Source organism: Photinus pyralis, unplaced genomic scaffold (assembly GCF_008802855.1).
Source record: "Photinus pyralis isolate 1611_PpyrPB1 unplaced genomic scaffold, Ppyr1.3 Ppyr1.4_LG1, whole genome shotgun sequence".
Lineage (NCBI taxonomy): Eukaryota > Metazoa > Arthropoda > Insecta > Coleoptera > Lampyridae > Photinus > Photinus pyralis.
Genome location: NW_022170249.1, coordinates 7826518 through 7846507, shown reverse-complemented (window position 1 = coordinate 7846507; position 19990 = coordinate 7826518). Strand labels below are relative to the sequence as shown.

Genomic DNA, 19990 nt, shown 5'->3' with positions numbered 1-19990 from the left:
CGAGTTTTGCGCGCATTTATCAATCTAAAAAGTGAAAAACCAAATCAATCTTTGGGGGCCCCCATCAGCCGGTACAGCAGCTCACCGAAATCAGCCACTCCAGGTACGTGCCCAACTTTTATTTATGTATTTGTATGGTTCGGGCGGAAATTATCATTTAACGAACAAAAAAATATATCTAATTACAAAAAAATTAACTTAAAATACAAACACAAGGTCTCATCGAAAGGAAGAGGTTTCTATGAATTAAAACTTTTCTCCGCGATTCCTTTTTGAAATCTGATGGGGGGTGGGGGGCTTTTTAGAAATTGGTTTTATCTTTCATGGTACTCATTTTAGTTTGCTGTTGGTTACTCTAATTAAAGATCTCAACGAAAGAAATTAATTTTTGCTATAACCACAGTCCTTCTCCTCGACCCTTTATCGTGGTGTGTTTAATTCCTCATATCTCAAGGCCGGAATCGTAATATAACTAATAGATGGCGCCAAAGCGAGGTCTACTACGGCGCTATAGCCCGAGCTGTAGCCCGTCTCACCTTGACTTTACAGTCAGTACAGGCTCTTATGGTTAACAACGATACCAAATATCATTAGAATATGATTTGTAGAAAATGGGCAGCCCGGGTGCGATTCCCGGCTGATGCAGAATTTTTAAAATTTTATAAATTAAGTAAGTAATTAAGTATTTAGCATTTCTTCATTTCGCTAGCGGCTAGACTAATGATGATCGTTGATGTAGGATGTCACACGGGCCCGCAGAACCTGCTATTTCTATCTAGTTTGCAGTCTATATAAATAATTGTTTTAATTTACCATAAACATAAACAAGAACCTACTAATAATCGCTTAACGTGGCTGACATTGTAAAATATTAATTTGCCCTTTTCTTTCTAACGTTCGGGCGTAACAAAGGCAATTGAAATATCTTGACGGGAACGGTTACAAACGGTGAATGAAAGTGGTCATCTGGTGTTTGCGTTAATGATCCAATGCCCGTTGCGTACTTCGTAAAACGTGTTGTTCAGGTTCGGTCTAGCTTGGAATTGGATGGTATTCAGAACGTCGAATATAACACGGTAATCAAGAATAGGTAAATTTGTTCAACTTTAGTGCTAGATGAAAAAGATATTTTTAACTTCCTAAGGCGACATCTTTGTGTATGTTTGTTTAATGGGATGTTTTCGTTAGTAATTGTCCCAGACAAGTATAGTTAGTTTAACATAATGCAAGACGAGCTCTACAGTATAAAGTGCTAATTGTTATATTTATGCTAGGGACAAAAGTTCCGTTTAAATCGAAGCGGGTGATTAGTGGGTTTATGTTTCAACAACATGAATTAGACGACCTCTTCATTTGCACGGATTAAGTAAGCTGCTGTCGTTTAACTTAAACAATACACAGTTGTCGACTTTTATTTATATTAGAAATAAACTTGCGTGTCATTAGGTGTTATACTGAACATTGAATGAAATGAATGAACAAATTAACCGTGTGAAGTTAGCAATAAACATTAACCAGCCAACAATATATTTTGCATATTTCTTGTGAAATTAGCAATAAATATGCAAAAATATGCATATGAATGGAAACATTTCATTTAGGGCTGTTTAGTAACATTTTTTTTTTATTGCCTTTATTTTATAGTGGGCGGAGTGTTAGCAATTTGCTACTCTTCCCACTCAACCCACTATACAATCACAAACAGCCATGCCTTACCTGGGATTCGAACCCAGGACCCTTGTAGCCAAAGTTAGAGCTTCTAACGTAAGTTCTTCTGAGCTACGCATTTTTCAAAAATTATTTTCAAATCGTTCTCCATAATATTATTGATTGCTTGCTACATTTCTTATTTAAATAATTGTACATACAATAGCGTATTTAACTGGCATATACAACCTACATATTCATGCTTGTGTCATAATAGTCCAATTTATATGCTCATTTAATAATATACTATTGTACAAGCTCATTATTTCATATGTATATCATTAAATATTATATTCACTATTTAGTTTTGAAAATACATAAATGGATTGAATGATTGAATATGTGAACTGTGCGAGTGTTCACCATTTGTGTAACAAATTTTTGTACACGTTTCGTGGTGTCTGTTGAAATCATGACCCATTGTTAGTTTAGAATGAATTGTTTGTAAATATCGTAGCGCATTGAACAAGTTACTATTTTTATCATTTTTATTTTTAAAATCCAACATAAAATCATTCGCATTGTTGAAGGTGACATAACAAGTTATATATAAAACGTAGGTAATTTAATTACTTAAAAAAAATCAACACATTTTATCTACCGTGAAAAACTACATCTCAATTATCTAATAAAATCCAATGTTATTCAAGTTGTGTATGTTATTTAATGAGAAATCTAAATATGTGCATACTGTATGGTCTTATCAGAATAAACAATACCTTTAGTAGTAGGCAGGTGTAATATGAACGGGTTAATTGTCTCACGTAGTACCTACCTACTCGCAAACAATTGAAAGTTGTTAATACCCTGTTATTTTCAGATGTCTCATCGACGGAGCAGGAGGAGCTTTTTATTCGTAAACTCCGCCAGTGTTGTGTGCCATTTGATTTTATGGACCCTGTGGCTGATCTCAAGGGCAAGGAAGTTAAACGTTGTACTCTTAATGAGTTAGTAGATTATATTACCGGCGGTCGGGGAGTATTAACTGAGCCCGTCTATCCGGAAATAATTAAAATGGTATGTAGTTTTTCATTTATTATTTACTATCTGGTAATATGTTAAGCTCTGGACATTTTAGGAAATATGATTGCGATTAATAGAAGGTGTCAGAATTTTTGAGCACTTTCCTTTTTATTCACTATTTGTTGGGAATATGAATAGTATAATCTGACAATTTGTTTTCTATTGTAGCTGCACCAAACATAAATGTGTGTTATTAACGGAATGCCTTTCTGGGCTCCACTTGAACGTCAAATGCACTGTGACTGTGAATCACGGACGACAGCTTCTGTTAAACCTATTCATCAACCAGGGATTAGTTTTGTATCAGTCGATGTGCATATTGGAACATTCTTTAGTTCTGATCTTTTGTCATGAGTTTTCGAAAAGTGATATTAAGAACCAAATATTTTTTTTAGATAAGTCGTTTTGAAGCTTTTACCTTACCGAGGTGAACCACTGATGCATATTGAACTGACATCAGATCAGATGAACTTTTATTGCATGATATTGCAAGGTACTTTCGGTTAATGCAAGGCAACTTGGCACACGATGTTTTGGTGCCGTTGCAGAAGATTTCACCCTATGAATCCAACAAATTGTTACCAGGGAGATGGGGGTGGATATGTTTGTATAAAATAAAACTTCCCAGTACAATTCATGGTACCCGAATGGATTTAAGTAATTTTTGAAACCAAAAATACAACCCTCATGGGACAGTGTCCCAGATCACGTAAATTGGACGGGTAACTTTCTTATTATTAGGTAAAGAGAGAGAATTGGTTAAATGTACAATATCCTTGAATGTCATATATCATCGAAAGTGTACAAGATACAAAACCAAAAGTTTTATGTAAAGGTTCCTGTCTTTGATACGTTTAATTTAGAATTGAGGTAAAAAAAAATTCAAAATGGCTACTTTGGAGGAACCACTTGTTGAAGTTAAATAGGCGCGATATTAGATTTTTAGATTACTTATTATAATTTTTAATTCTCTTTTCAACGACTTATGATAGCGTGAGACCAGTTTATCAACGGTTTTTAAATTTTAAACAAGTAGACTGTGATTCTGAAGAATTAAAAAAACAAACAAATTTCAAGGCAACAAAACAATGAAAATAAGTACGTCACATGTTCAAAATACTGGCCGTTGACACCGCTTCAAGGCATTTCGCGATACTTTACGCCTCTAGAACAGCTTCGCACAGTTTGTGTACGATATTATAGTTGTAACTACTCCCATACACTTTGGTCTTTAATGTGCTCCACAGAAAAAAATTCAGCTGATCTAGCTAGTTATCAAACATCAGCATTAGTGGCAACAACAAACACTATTGCCAAATCCATGAATTAAATAATCAACCACACTTTGTGAGTTGTGCCACTTAAATGACTCCTCATTATGCCATAAAATCCATTAATTCCGAATCTTACTTGATTTTGGCGTGAAATCAGGTACACATGTGGATTTTCCTGTGATGAGTAGTGTTTGTGATATCTATTAAACACTCGGCAGTCTCATCTGTCCATAATACTCGACCTCATACTCGACTATGGGAAAGCAGTTATTTTCAATATTCTTACGGATAAACAACCTAGAAAATGTGGTGCTCCCAGGCGCAAAGTTTGAGAAATATTTTGGACAAACCTTGTGTCTTTTTAAAATTCGTGATGCTCTTGTTTTGGAGACACCAGCCTCTGCTTTTCTTCTATTTTTCTAGTTGAAGTACTTGGATTAGCCATTACCATTATGAGCTACCAATCGGTTTTCCCCAATATTGATGAGTTTTTTTAAACATCCATACTGCGGCCTTCTAAATGTTTTGATATATGGTTGTCTTTTTTCCAGTAAATTAGTTAAATAAGTTTCAGCAGCACGCTGAGATTTTTGTAGCACTGGATGAATGTGCAAAACATCGTGGCTCTCAGTAATTGAATATTGTGCCATATTTTTCAATTAACTTTTTGACAGATTATAACAAACTGATAACCTATTGTTTACCCACTTGATTATACATTTTAAAAAAATGTTACCTAACTATATCTTATTCCCAATCTCACGTTATCATACGTTGTTGAAAAGAGATAAAATCTTGGATAAAATATACTATTAAATAATCTAAAAATCAAATATCGAGCTTATTTCACTCTAAGAACTGGTTAAATGTTCCTTAAAAGAAAGCCATCTTGAATTTTTTTGACATCAATTCTAAATTAAGCATATCATTCAAGTGTTGTACCAGTTACATAGTTTACGTTTACACTATCTACATACAGGGTGATTCCTATAGTACCTGCCACCGTTTGGGAGCGTGTAGGTGGTGCGTAGGGGAGTATTTTGATATAGGACACTTGGGGTCGGAAATCTAAAATAAGGGTGCCAGAGCCAAATTTACCTTTTGGAATTTCGCGCCTGTAGGTAGGCAACCCAACCGGTCGGCGGTGCACACGGAGCGATCTCAGGCGGCGATGTGTGGCTGACACTTGATCAGAATTTTGTTTAAACCCACGAAATCCCGTCTGCAACGACGCGTATCAAGTGAATAAACACTATGCCAATAGTATAATAATAGTTGGCTAGATGTAGGAAGTGCATTGAGAACAACGGTGGCCACGTTGAACACTTGTAAACGTTATTGCTTTTGGCTGTCGTTTTCCCTCCTTCCCTCCCATGTCGCTTCCTCGCGCTAACCCGCTCTGCATCGCTCCGCGCGAAAAGTCGGTCGGTTGGGTTGCCTACATACAGGCGTGAAATTCCAGAAGATAAATTTGGTTCTGGCGCCCTTATTTTAGATTTCCGACCCCAAGTGTCTTATATCAAAATACTCCCCTAGGCACCCCCTATACGCTCCCAAACGGTGGCAGGTACTATAGGAATCACCCTGTATATAGTTACAGTTACAGTTACTTACAAAAATTTGTAACTAGATACAGACTATGTGACTATGTTTACACGGCAAGATAACGCTGGTTTTATAAATCCTGACAACTCCTACTTTAGGTATAGTCGAGGGTATAGTGTTTACACAACTAGTGACCGTTTGCACCAACAAATTTAAGCGGCGCTTAGCTTAAGCGTAGCTTAAAATCCATGGCAATCATTGTCTCAATAATCGTTGTCATGGATTTTAAGCTACGCTTAAGCTAAGCTCCGCTTAAATTTGTCGGTGCAAACGGCCATAGAAGTTATAAATTCGGTTGAATTCGTTTGAAATTAGCATATTAAGAAATCTAGTTACCTTTTTAACAAACGTTCACTTTACTGCTCTCGACTTCACGCGCTTGAATTTGAGGTTGTAAATTTCTGTGTTTGTGTAGCTAAAATAATTGTATCAAAACAAATCATTAAACATTGGAAGTTATTAGCGGTACTTACTATTTTAAGTATTATTCAATCAGATATACGCATTAAGTATCGTCATGTTATGTTTCTCGCTTGAACTGCAATCGCAGTTGGTAGCACAAGCAAATGGGATTTATAAAACTTCGTAGTTTACACGCATAAAAACCAGCGGCTTAATAACATCACGCCTGTGCCACAAGTGGTGTATAGTTATAAAACCAGTTTATATGACGCTGGTTTTACTAAAATTAGGAGTTACAACTCGAGCGTTAGTTACCCTGTAAACGTACTCACAATTTTACAAATTACTTTTTGCTTACCTTGCCATGGCATGGGCGACAACGCCGCGACAGCCATCTTGTGAGTAGTGGTGCGAGACTGGACTGCAAGTTTCCTGTATTATCTTTTAATTTTTATAGTATGTATAAGGTTATCAGGTATCATAGACAGTAACTTCGACATAAAACTTTTTAGGGCATTTTTTTAAAATTAAAAAATGTTTTCTACTACTACTTAAGAATCCCGTCATACTTGCTTTATTTGTAACCAGAATGTCGCTTATTCCCAGCTACTGAAGTGGAATAATTTCATTCCAACTCTTGTGATGGAATGAGCGCATGTAGCGCGACATCTATTATAGGACCTTCTAAATGGCAAACTGTCAACATTTTAATTGCGCTTGAGCGAGCACAAATTAGTTTTGAATTTTAAGTACCTGTAGCGTACATTTACTGAATGTGTACTTTAACCAGTAATAAGTAGATGTACATTTTGGATTACTAAATATAAATGCAACGCGAAAACCTTCTTTAAATTCATCAAGCAACTTTGACATTTCTTTCGCATGCGCAGTGTATGGATCGAGCGTGGTCATTTAGACAAACGTCACTCAAATATGACAGGGATCTGTTATACCAACCCACTGCAGACAGACCTATTAACATGTCGATTGTCTACCGCTAACCCTGGTTAGAATTTTACAATATATTTTGCAACAATTTGTCGTAGTAGTAGAAAAAATTATGTCTATGACTTGTAAGGAATAAGTATTCAACGCTCGTGGAACCGTCCACTCGCGCGGAATATACCCTATTCCTTACTCCTTATAGAATATACGTCCGTCTGCCCGTCCGTCCGTCCGTTCCGCTCCATTTCTGCAGCTTTGAACTATGTACTTTTAGGGGAATTGTATCCATGTCATCTTCAGGCAACTACAATACTAGGTTAAATTCAAGCAATAACCTAGTATTTTAGTTGCCTGAAGATGACATGGTGATTTCGAAACATGTAGCATTTTTCATATTATTAAAGAATATCTCGAAAACGGTTTGTTGGAGCAGAGTACTCACAAAAGCAAAACGAAGCATCTTTACGAGACATATCTATTGGTTAAGTCGAAGTGAATATCTTGAAAACGAGGTGTCAGAAGAGGGACACTGTGGAATAAAAGAATTTGCCCTTGTAAACTTTATCCCAAAGAACTAAGGGGCTAATTTTCCTGGAAACTCAACAAAATCAACAAGAGAGACTCAATTTTGCTAATGAGTTTATTAATGGTTATTTTTCCTGATGAGAAAGCTTTTCAATCGTGCCACAGTGGTCGTGTTGAGTATATTGACCTGTAAATGCACGATATACTGAATGATACGTTCATGCAGTAAAAAGATGCGGCTATTTTGGAGTTAAACATGTGGGCTTGGATCAGTTCCCAAGGACCTGGAATCTATTGGGATATTGGTGAAAGATTAACTGGACTTGTTTGTCAATTTTTGGAAAATATAATGTTACCTACAGTGCATCACATTCACGAGGATTTTATATTTCAGCATGATAATTCCCCTATCCGCACTTCACATGTTGTTAGGAACTGGATTGAAGACCAGAATATTAATGTCTTAAGATGGCCCGCTATGAGTCCAGACTTAAACCCTATCGAAAATGTTTATGGTGTAGTTGTTAACAATATGGTGCAATGCAAATATTATGTGTTTGTGTTTTATTTATTTATTTCTTACCTGTGTTTACTATTTCCATAGGTGTCTTATTAAAAACTTGTTTTTATAAAGAACAATTTACAGTATAATAGTTATTTATGCATCAAGGGCATTAAGGCGATATTTATGCCGAGGGCGACAGAGCCCGAGGGCCTCTGGCCCGAGGGATTGTAAGTCGCCCGAGGGTTAAATATTGAGTAATGCCTGAGGTGCATACATCATTTTATTTTTCATCATTCCAAAGAATGCATTTCCAATATATAAATATCATGATTATTGTTTACCCAACATTAAAGTGCTCCATACGAATCAAGTTGCATCTTTTTTATGACATAATATAATTCCGTCAATCAATTTGACAGGCCGTTTGAGGGCATAATGAGATGACAATCCATTATGCCCTTGGGCGTAATAGACTGCTTCATATATCACATATGACAGATATAATTGACATATAATAGGCAAATGAAAAATAAAATATTACATGTGCCAATTTCTACGGTGCTGGCGATGTCAAAACTTTTGGTGCAAATATGGAGGAGCGTACTCTCAAAGGGCGGAAAGATGGTCTAAACAAGACACATCCTGGCGATGTGTGAATTGTGAATGTCTCGAAAATGATGGAGGAAAGTACCTACACATTTGAAAAATTAATATTTCGAAGAATTTCTCTAAGGATTTGATTCTTCTTGCATTATATATTTTATATTATATTAGCTAGGACTTTGAATGTATGTCAAGCGGCCTTTAAGTGTTTTATGTGTTCCCTCGCCATTAATCATCTAGGAAGGAGGTAAACATCAATAAATATAACTTGCTACTACCTGATACCAACTATTTGCTAAGCTATTTCGGTTTAAAAAATGGGCTTTATCTGCACAAGACTTATGTACAATTTATACTTGTTTTGTACCGTATACTTTCGATGATATATGACATTCAAGGAAACGACAAATTTTAGTTTTTTTGAAATTACGTCCGACCTATTTGACATTTTGAACTTTCTCAAGCAAATTTTAAATAAGCATCTAAAATCGCAAAACATTGGCCCGTATGAATAAAAGTAAGCAAATGCTTATACTTGAAAAATTCAAAGTAAATACTAGTAACTGCCCCTTCATACTGGTCTGTTTAGCATGGTTTAGCAGCGCTGCACTGCATCCTGTCCTTCTGCTTAGAAACGCTGCTAAGTCGCCCAGTGCGAAGGAGCACTTACGAGTATTTACTTTGAATTTTGTAAGTATAAGCATTTGCTTACTTTTATTCATACGGGCCATTGTGTATTTAATCAATTCTCTATCTTTAATAATAAGAAAGTTACCCATGCATACCCACTCCATCTGGAAGACACTATAATATATACTTACCTACTTACTCGCCTACTTTTGTTAAGGTCTATTTCTTGAACTCTGTTTTCTCTGGTCGCTTGCCTCACTAATTGAATCGAATGTGGTGTTGTTAAACGCACCTTCGATATCTAGAAACGCTCTCAGCACTACCCCCGCAGACATTCCCTTTTCCAGCTTGCAGGGGCTGTATAAAGCCGTCTCCATGAACATACCAGTCCTGTAAGCATGTTGGAATGGATGTACTGGTCTAAGAACCAGTACCCCATTCCTTACATATGCATACACCAGCTTCTCCACCACACGAGCCAAAAGCTCATCTTTCTCGCCGGTAATAATCCCGACTCCTTTTCGAGGTCGAATTCGCGGGATTGAGCCCCCTCCGTCGGAACGACACTGGGTCCTGCTGCTCCGGTGGAGCTCTCCCACTTACTTGGCGCAGCCGGGCTTTCGTCACGAAAGTGACGCGCGAGACCCCCGCGGATGCCTGAAAGTTCTGCTTCTGCTTGTGATCAGATGCCTCAACACCAAATGCAACCAAATGTGACACCATACTCCTCCCTGGGAAATAACAGCCTTCATAGGCTTGTCCTAAAACCAGCATTTTGCCTCTGGAGGCGCTTCAAAATGGTGGTAGTGGCATCCGGGAGCCCATATAACACAGCCATCACCTTGGTTACCCTAAAGACGTGCCTCTGAACTTTTAGAGACGCACTATCCTCGGGCCTAATAAGAGGAATTCGACCACAATGCCACCCTGCGGATTCCAGCCGAGGAAATGGCCCCCTCCTCCATGCCGTCGAAAACTGCATTCAATGCAGTCATAATGTAGCTCGATTGAGGTTTTCGCGAACCTGTGCCACGTTTTTATGAAACTTTTATTATCACAAACTGAATCAGTCTAGGTATGTTTGTTTCTAAGATACAGGGTGAAAGCGAAAAGTTTCGACTTTTTGGGACGTTATCATCTCTTACTACTCATGTAAGATAGGCAAAGGGTACAAACTGCCTATGTTAGATATTTTTACATAGAATCCAGGGGCGTACTAACAAAAATGTTTGCCCCATCGTTTCAGAGATTTGACCGGGTGTGCATTTAAAAAATACCAACTTTGGGTCAAATTTCAGAAACGATAGACTAAAAATTTTTATTTTTTAATTACGCCACTGGATTTTGCGTGAAAATATCTAAAATAGACATACCATGGTCGTATACACAGGTCTGGAAATCCTTGAGGCTCTTGCATGTCGACAAACTGGTAGTCCCTCGCTCAGCTACTAGGTGGGGCATGGATCTAAGTATGTTGTCAGGATTAGGTGTCATAGCGTATAGCGGGTATACCTAAGTGTATGTAAAGTATGCATTCTGTTAGTGTTAGTGCAGATGATTTCACTGTTGACTAATTAAAAAGAACGATTATAGTTATAATGTCACATTGGAAATGATACTACAGAAGACTTCATTTATACTAATAATTTGCGGCTTAGTTGTAGGCGGAAATTAGAGGCGACGGCAAAATCAGGTTTCTTTCATTATAATTGTTTAGGGTACGTTCTGGATAGGTACATTCAATGGAGAAAATTTGCCTGGAATCCTCTATCCCATTCAATAAACACCCTTAAAACAACTTTCCGGATTCGAAAGCATCCACTTTTTACGCATTTCCGCATCTTTCGGCACTTTAAAAACAGAAGTATTTTGTTTAACACTTTTTTGTACCCCGTTTTGTATTTTGGCACATTGCACAGCGTCGTCATTTTGTGTCAAAGCTGCGGTTTTTTGCGCAGAGGTTCATTCATGCTTTTTATCCTTTCCATAATTATGTTATTACCATCGTTACCATGCGATGCGGAAACAATTGAAATTCATTCACCAGTGGAGACATCTGCTGTTAAAGTCATGACACACTACGCTGTTTGTAGTAAGTACATAATTAGATTTGTCCTTTTTTATTGAGACTTTAAAAATATAATTCTAAGGAGTGGAGCAAATTAATAACAACTATTAAACAATACTTTAATAAACCTGTAATTTAAATATTTATTGTAGGTAGTTAAGATATAGTAATCACCTAGATAATCAGTTAATCACATTAAGTTGCAATTTTCAATTTAACTTGTCTGATAAATAACCTACTGTCAATACATATTGCATTTGTTTTGATGGAAGTTAACTGTCAGTTTGATTCAATGGTAACATAAATCCCTGTCCTAAACGTGGGTTTAGGGAAGGCAATTAAGTTAAGAGAACTTGCAAATACAAGTATCTTGAAATGAGTATGTTTTAATCTCAGTTTCTTGCTACATTGCAATGCGTAACACATCACACCGTGTACACGCTTTAGATATTTAAAAAAATACATGATAACTGTTAAATCCAAAAAGTTGTGATGCAGAATCTGTGGTTAGGCTGCGGTCAATCAACCGTATTAGTTTTCAATTTTTTGCATAATAAAGACGGAAAATTGGAAAAATAAAACCCCTATCTTTTTCAATAATCTGGGATGCCATGGAATTGTATAATACAAAAACTACGCCAATATCCGTCATGCCATGGAATGTTTGCTATAAAACAAATCAAATTCTATCAAAAAGTATTATATTTAGATCAGCGAATTCAACATAAAGAAAGACCAAATTACTATAAACGGTTGCCTAATATAACAATTTACAATAAATGTTCGGAAAAGTCACCATTAAATGCAAGACAGTAACCAAGTCGACAGGCCTGTAGCTAGACGTTAATTTCAGAGGGGGCAACTCAAAATTCAGAGGGGGCAAAATTATTTAATAATTTAAAAGCAGGTGACGATAAAAATCCCTTAACAAAAAAAAACAACTAAGAAGGTATATTTGAAATGCAAAAATAAAATCAATGCGTTTACATATACATTAATACATATAAAAGACAAAAAAAGGTTAATAACATGACGAATAAGATAATATACAAAACACTAATATAATTGCAATTTTCTATTTTTTCTGTTATTAAATTTGTTTAAGAACACATCCAAGTTTATATTATTTGCACGTTTGCTTTCAAACGCTAAATATATTAGGTTGGCCATTCGACTATGGGACATTGAGTACCTTTGTGGTCTATTTATTCGGGTTAAGGTCGAAAATGAAGACTCACACATAGCTGTGCTACAGCCAAATACAGCCACAGTTGCATACAATTGGTAAGATTCTTTAAAGGCATCACGTTGATTGTAAAGAACTTTAAGAATGTTCCGTTCCTCAACCTCCTTACTTTCTAGATATAAATATAACTAAATATAAATACACACAATTTAATTTTTTTTGAGCGATTTAGGTACTTAATTTCTTATTTTTTAAAGATCCAACCAATTTTTCTAGAGTGGGCAACATTTCTTATCAGAGTGGGCAATGCCCACCCTGGCCCCTCCCTAGCTACGGCCTTGCAAGTCGATCATAAAATCAATTTCGAACTGCTGCTAATTGATAACTGGATAACTTTTTGTTTTAGAAAATTCCAAGACATCACAGATTATTGAAAAAGATGCGGGTTTTATTTTTTCAATTTTTCGTCTTTATATTCACAAAAATTGAAAACTAATACGGTTGATTGGCGTGAAAAAATTTTTTCTACAAAAAACTTTCATACATTTTTGCTCTAAAATAATTTGGGGAGCCAATAATCGCATGTTATGAATTTTACATTGAAATCACTATGATGCGTTACGCAAGTCACCACCCTGTATAGCTCGGTAGGCCATATTTACTTATTAATAAGGTGATATAACTTGACTTGTAATTGCAGATGGCATTGTTGTAGCCCATTTTTCAATGAAAATAGTATTAACTGCTCAACACTGACACATTTTGTTGCAAACAAATTTCCTTTTTGTTTTAACTGTTTTGAACACACTGGCTCATAACCTGATGGACATAAATATTGTGCAAAAATTGTAAATTAACACTGATTTACATTTACAATTATTTTTCAGATATCGGCCAATCTTTTTCGCACATTACCACCTAGTGAAAATCCCGACTTCGATCCCGAAGAAGACGATCCTACGTTAGAAGCCAGCTGGCCGCACCTACAACTAGTATATGAATTTTTCCTAAGATTTCTCGAAAGTTCCGATTTTCAACCGACGATTGGAAAACGTGTCATCGATCAAAAATTCGTATTGCAACTATTAGAATTATTCGATTCCGAGGACCCAAGGGAGCGGGACTTCCTTAAAACCGTACTTCATCGTATTTACGGCAAGTTCCTCGGACTACGCGCTTTTATTCGCAAACAGATTAATAATATATTTCTTAGGTGCGTTGACGACGCCATGTCAATTGTTTTTGTTAAGCCGATTTTGTTTTTAGGTTTATTTACGAGACTGAACATTTTAATGGTGTGGGCGAGTTACTAGAAATATTGGGATCCATTATTAATGGATTTGCACTACCTTTAAAAGCAGAACATAAGCAGTTCCTTGTCAAAGTGCTCATCCCCCTGCACAAGGTGAAGTGCCTGTCGCTGTATCATGCACAGTTAGCCTACTGCGTGGTGCAGTTCTTGGAGAAGGACCCCACGCTCACGGAGCCGGTGGTGCGTGGCCTGCTCAAATTTTGGCCAAAAACGTGTAGCCAAAAAGAAGTTATGTATCTGGGCGAAATCGAAGAAGTCTTAGACGTTATAGAACCTTCACAATTTACTCGAATTCAAGAACCTCTGTTTCGACAAATATCTAGATGTGTATCGAGCCCTCATTTTCAAGTTAGTATTCTCGATTTATTTATCTATTTCATTTTTATTGTTAATTCAATACAAACTAACAGCGTGTCACACAACGAATGTCGGCTATCTATCTGTCTATGAATATTTGCCATAATTTGATGGTATACTAAAGTCAATAAGAGGAATCCGTCTAAATATTCTTAATTTAGTGGTACTTCGGTTATATCGGAAGTTGATTGTTTTAAATCAGTGCTGCTCAACCTCATGCCCGAATTTCGAATGGCTCGCGCAGGCAAGTTTTAAAATCCCTGCCAAATTGAAAGAGTTCTGTTTGCGCATGTCACCAATCGACTCCCCCGCCTTCACCGCGCGTGCTTGTCTCGTGACGCCAAGAATCAATAGACTCTCAAGTCAATGGAGAGCGCAATAGGTTGATGATTACTGACTTTTTCGTTCCACAATTGAATGGTATTAATGCGGAAGAGTTTTGGTTTCAACAAGATGGCGCACCATGTCACACAGCGCGTGAAACAATCAATTCATTGTAGGAAGTGTTCGATGAGCGTATAATTTCGCGTAGTGGACCTGTAAATTGGCATTTGCCATCTTGTGATATCACATCTATGGATTATTTTATGTGGAGATATGTGAAGTCGTTAGTATATGCTGTTAAACCACGGATGTTGGACCACTTGCAGGTTAACATTTGTCGCGTTATTGCCGATATACGGCCCCAGCTGCTTGAAATAGTGGTCGAGAATTGGGCTTCTTTTGACTTATTAAACCTAATTAGATTTGGAAAGCTCTTGTCCTGATGAAACTCGTCTCTAGAATATACTTTTCAGCTTGCAAACTTATTTTGTTGAACGTCTAGCTATTCAGGATATATCTTCTATCGAACAGTTAAGTATTTTGTGCAAAAGGCGTGAAGGTTGAATCTTCCTTACAATTAACTGCGCTTACTTGCTGGAATTGCGGTAAAATGTCGATTGTAATTGTGTGAGCCCTCGAAAATTCTTTTGTTATGCATGTGGTCAACCTAATATTACCAAGTAGGTCTTGTAAAAAAAAACGGACAAAGGCCGACAATCAGCCCTATCGAAAGTCTTACCGTAAACTCCAGGTTTTCTTGTCGCCCACAAAAATCTTAAAAATATCAAGTGGGTTCCTTAACTTACAAAGTCCCTAATGTCGAATGGCAACAGTGGTTGGCCAAGGTGAAAGATTTTCACTCTCTCAGTCACTTTACAGCGTATCCACAATTATCTGATGTCATCTTTCGCCTACCGCATTACAATTGCTTGTACCTTTCACTATTAATTTACGATGATACAGTTTCTGCTTTAATTGATACTGGTTCCAATTTAAATATTTTAGGAAGCCCAGGTAGCCATCTTATTAAGAAGTATAATTTAAATGCTGCTGTCACTACTGCAGATGGGTCATCTCGCTCTATTCAAGGAGTAGTTCAGATTCACATAATATTTGGTAACTGGAAGGGTTTTATAAAAAAACTTTCCGATGGTATTCTCGATAAGCATACCCAAAAACCATGTTCCATATCTGAATCGTCTGATTGGCACGTTCGTTAAAAAATGTTGATCAGTCCTGTTTTAAATGGAACTCCCTATATATTATTTTATATAAAATTAAGCATGTGTTTAGTTACCCCCTGTGATTTGAAAAATAGAATTTTTAAAATTACCAACGTTCACGGTACGTAATAAAGAAAGCCGTACACAAAGGAGGTTTGGTTTTGACCTCCCACAGAAGAATTGTGTGCAGCGCAATTTCAGTAGGCATATGAAATATTAATATTCATAATTCTTTCATGGGAGGTCGAAAGAAGACCCTATTCATGTCCTTTGTGTATATATTTGTTTATTATGTACCTTGAGCGTGAGTAAATTTAAAAACTGTATTTTTCAAAACGCAGGAGGAAACGGCGCTTGCGCATTTTACGTAGTGGCGTCGGATTGTATATTCGAATGGAATAATGTACTGTAAATAAATTATTACAGTAATGCATTTATTAATCTAAATGACATAACCAACTATAGGTCATCTATAAAAAAGTATGTACCATACAGTAAATTATATGATTACAACAATCTATTTGCGACAATATGATATTATGGGTTTTTGATGACCACTAATCAGATTTATTATGATCCCAATATATATTTGTATTTTGACATCGACTTTTATTGAAAACAATTTCAAAGTTGTTAACTTCATTATCTTTGCTTCCGAGGTATATTCTTTTATCGCTGATATCTGTCTGAAAGATATGCACTAATGATTATTTTAGAGTTTATGAGTAAGTGACCGTGACTTATGTATATTACTATTGAAAGCTTTTTTATATGTGCAAATATTAAGGAAACATAAATATTAAACAATGTTAACCTTTGTCGGCCTGAATTATAAGGTTGACGAATATATGTTGGTCGGTAATTAATGATTCAATCATTAATTTTGGCAGTTTTTATTTGACATCAGGCTGCTGATAAATAAAAAATGAATGTATACTCCGTTCAATAGTTATTGTGCAAGTAGGTGGCAATGGAATTTTGTTTTTATGTTTAATAAAATTAAAAATCCCTGTCGGAATCAGGAGTGTCTAATTTCACTATTTGAGGTTAAACATACAATGTTGTCAGTGCTTTCATACTTTGTTTGCCACTAGACCTAATATGTTGGTATATCGGCGTCATGGATACGTATCAGTCAATTGTGATTTATAATTAGCGAGTTTGCCTACACGTATTTTCCGTTACGTTAGACGGCCATTTTTCTTATGATATAACGTAAGGGAAATTTAGAGAAACACGCTTGCGGATAAGTTTATTGTTGTTTATGATTTTAAAGATTTCATAACCTTACACTTTCTATGTTGTGAGAATGGCGAAGCTGTCTGAAAATGAAATACTTTTGTTAGAAAGAGCAATTGCAGAAAGGAAAAAACTTGATTCCATATAGAAGTTTAATTTTGATTCCATTCCATTTTAGTTAGTTACCTATTTCGATTTGAGAAAAATGACATACCTACAACATTTGTACTCAGCTTTGCAATTACCCAACAGGTTTGAAACATATGACCAGCACATTGCGGATGGTAATACCTAAAAAGTACGTCATTTACCGCTCTTCTTAGGCAGTGCAGGGTTAGGCATGTTTCTTCAACGATCAGCTTATCCTAAAACAGGTTGAAGGCACTATAACAGCTGGAATTTGATTGGTTTACGTTATTTATAAACATAAGGTATAAAAGTGTCTTTATACGGTATAATTCTTAAGCTTTTTTACGTTATAAGTTATAACCACAAGTTTTATAACGTAAAATATACATCCGCAAACTCGCTATTAAGCAAATATGCCAAAAATTATAAACTCAGATGCGAAAATGCAAATTTTAAAGGCCTGCAGGCATTATAAAGCAAACAGGTCAGACCTAAGGAAAGCGGAAATCTTAGCCCGGCTTAGTGACGTTTTTTTTGGGATGCGAGTTGAACTATGGTTTGGTCTTTTGGTCTAATTTTGGGGTTTGTACTATTCTAGGTATCGGAAAAAACCATTGACCGAATTATCTGGCTGGATACTTTTGAATTGAAACCTTTTGGCCCACGACCTAAAACTGATATTATATATAAAAAATTTTCATTTCGGGACGATTTGCAACGACTGATTTGGAATTATCACTCGAAAAATGAACACTTTACTTTGGCTTACTTACTAAGGGACACGCGGGAAAATTTTGATTTTGATAAGGGAAAAACTATACAGGGTGTCAATTGTAAAACTTGCAGTCGGCCATATTTTCCAAACTAATGAAGATATTGAACATCGCTCAAAACCGTTTCGGGGGTATCGAGGGGAAACCAGAATGGCGTTATGAGTGACAACCCCCTTTAACCCACTAGCCCCCCCTCTTCAAATATCCTAAATGGCAACCCCATACTTGTGACACATCGTTGGAAAGCTACTGAAAAATGCTTTCCAGTGGTAGCAATAAAGTCAATATTCATTAAGGCAATTTTAACAAAAATTTAATAATTAACAAAAAAAATAAATGTTAGACATTGAGGGATGTGGCAAATTGGCCAAGAACTTCAACCTGAGCTGCTTCATTAAGCAATCTTGGTTGCTTTCTTTTTTTTTTATTGATAACAGATGCCGTTTCTTCAAATTTAGCGACCAAATCTTGAACATATGGGCATGGCTTAATTTTTATTTTTTTTTGTTAATTATTAAATTTTTGTTAAATTGTCTTAATGAATATTGACTTTATTGGTACCACTGGAAAGCATTTTTCAGTAGCTTTCCAACGATGTGTCACAAGTATGGGGTTGCCATTTAGGATTTTTGAAGAGGGGGGGCCGGGGGGTTGTCATTTCATAACCTCAATCTGGTTCCCCCTCGATACCCCCGAAACGGTTTTGCGCGATTTTCAATATCTTCTTTAGTTTGGAAAATATGGCCGACTGCAAGTTTTAAAATTGCCACCCCGTATAACATTCTAAAATCAATGATAAATACTAAAATTCTCTGTGAACAAAAACATGTTGTTGCATCCAAAATTACATTTTTGCGGAAATGAAATGAATGGAAACACCAAACTCGTCAAGGTTCCAGAATTTAAAGAAAGATTCAAGGATTTCATCCAGAAAGAACTAGAGAATCACAATCCTCGTCACGAACTCAGCAGGGGAAACACCAGTGAACACCCAGAAGAAGAAATGCGAGAGCAAGACACCATCAGGCCGCTGCTCTAAGACTAAAAGGTTCCCCAAAGAATAGTAAGCTACCCACCAGAAATAAGATTAACAGAAATGTACTAATCATCAAACAGCACAGACAGAAAACAAAAGACGCAAGGAAGAACATTCCAATGGCACTGTGGAAGCAAGACCTACACTCAAGTGCAGTTAGGTATCAATGCGGTCGTTGAGGTCAGCTCGGGTATGATGGTACTGACTTATCGTGCAGTGGTTATCTTCTGAGAATCTACACCACACATCTCCCAAAGCGGATCCAGTCCCAGACTAAATCTGCTCGAAGTTTAGACCAGCATATCGGATTTAAATGTGGAAGTGTTCATATGTCGTTCATATGTTTGTTCATAAAGACCACCACCAGCAACCTGCTATTACTAAGCATATAATTGTAAATAAGTTCATATATAACAGCCTTTTGAAATTAATAATGTTCATTAGAGCCATTTACCTACTCAATAAAGTATATGAAACATATTGAGCAAGTTGTTTCTCATGAAATTTATACGTATTAACCTATAACAAAATTACAACAAAATCCAAAACTAAATCTGGCAATTAGGTTTTGCACATTGACAGGAAATTACCATATACACATATAGTGAATTTCATCACAACATGGCCTACTACTGGGACAATAACTATTGAACGGAATATAATTATACTTTAATTCAAAGTAAGTTGTGTATGACTCATACACCTTATGTGATATTGAGACCCAAATGTTTTGGTTTTCAGTTTGAGATTATTGATTATGAGCTATTAAATGGTGGTTTTATTTTGAATTGAACTATATCAAAGCATAATGTAATGTGAATGTTTAAATTATAAAAACATGTAATATAATATTGATTTAAACAAATTTTAGGTAGCAGAGCGAGCTTTGTACTTTTGGAACAACGAGTACATTATGTCTCTTATGGAAGAAAACAATCACGTTATAATGCCAATTATGTTTCCTGCACTGTATCGAATTTCGAAAGAACACTGGAACCAGACAATAGTAGCGCTTGTATACAATGTACTCAAGACGTTTATGGAAATGAATTCGAAACTGTTTGACGAATTAACGGCTACCTACAAAGCGGAAAGGCAAAAGTAAGTTTTGTTTTGCTCCCGAC

General features: G+C 36.2%; 1 protein-coding gene across 2 annotated transcripts in view; it reads left to right on the top strand.

The window, feature by feature from the left end:
- Positions 1-19990, top strand: part of LOC116159550 (serine/threonine-protein phosphatase 2A 56 kDa regulatory subunit epsilon isoform) — a 41146-nt gene that overhangs the window by 14737 nt on the left and 6419 nt on the right. For both annotated transcript variants that reach the window (XM_031472556.1, XM_031472555.1), the window contains exons 2-5: positions 2528-2724; positions 13361-13686; positions 13740-14133; positions 19738-19967. In XM_031472556.1, the coding sequence (XP_031328416.1) occupies positions 2528-2724; positions 13361-13686; positions 13740-14133; positions 19738-19967 (1147 nt within the window). The remainder of the gene's footprint in view (positions 1-2527; positions 2725-13360; positions 13687-13739; positions 14134-19737; positions 19968-19990) is intronic.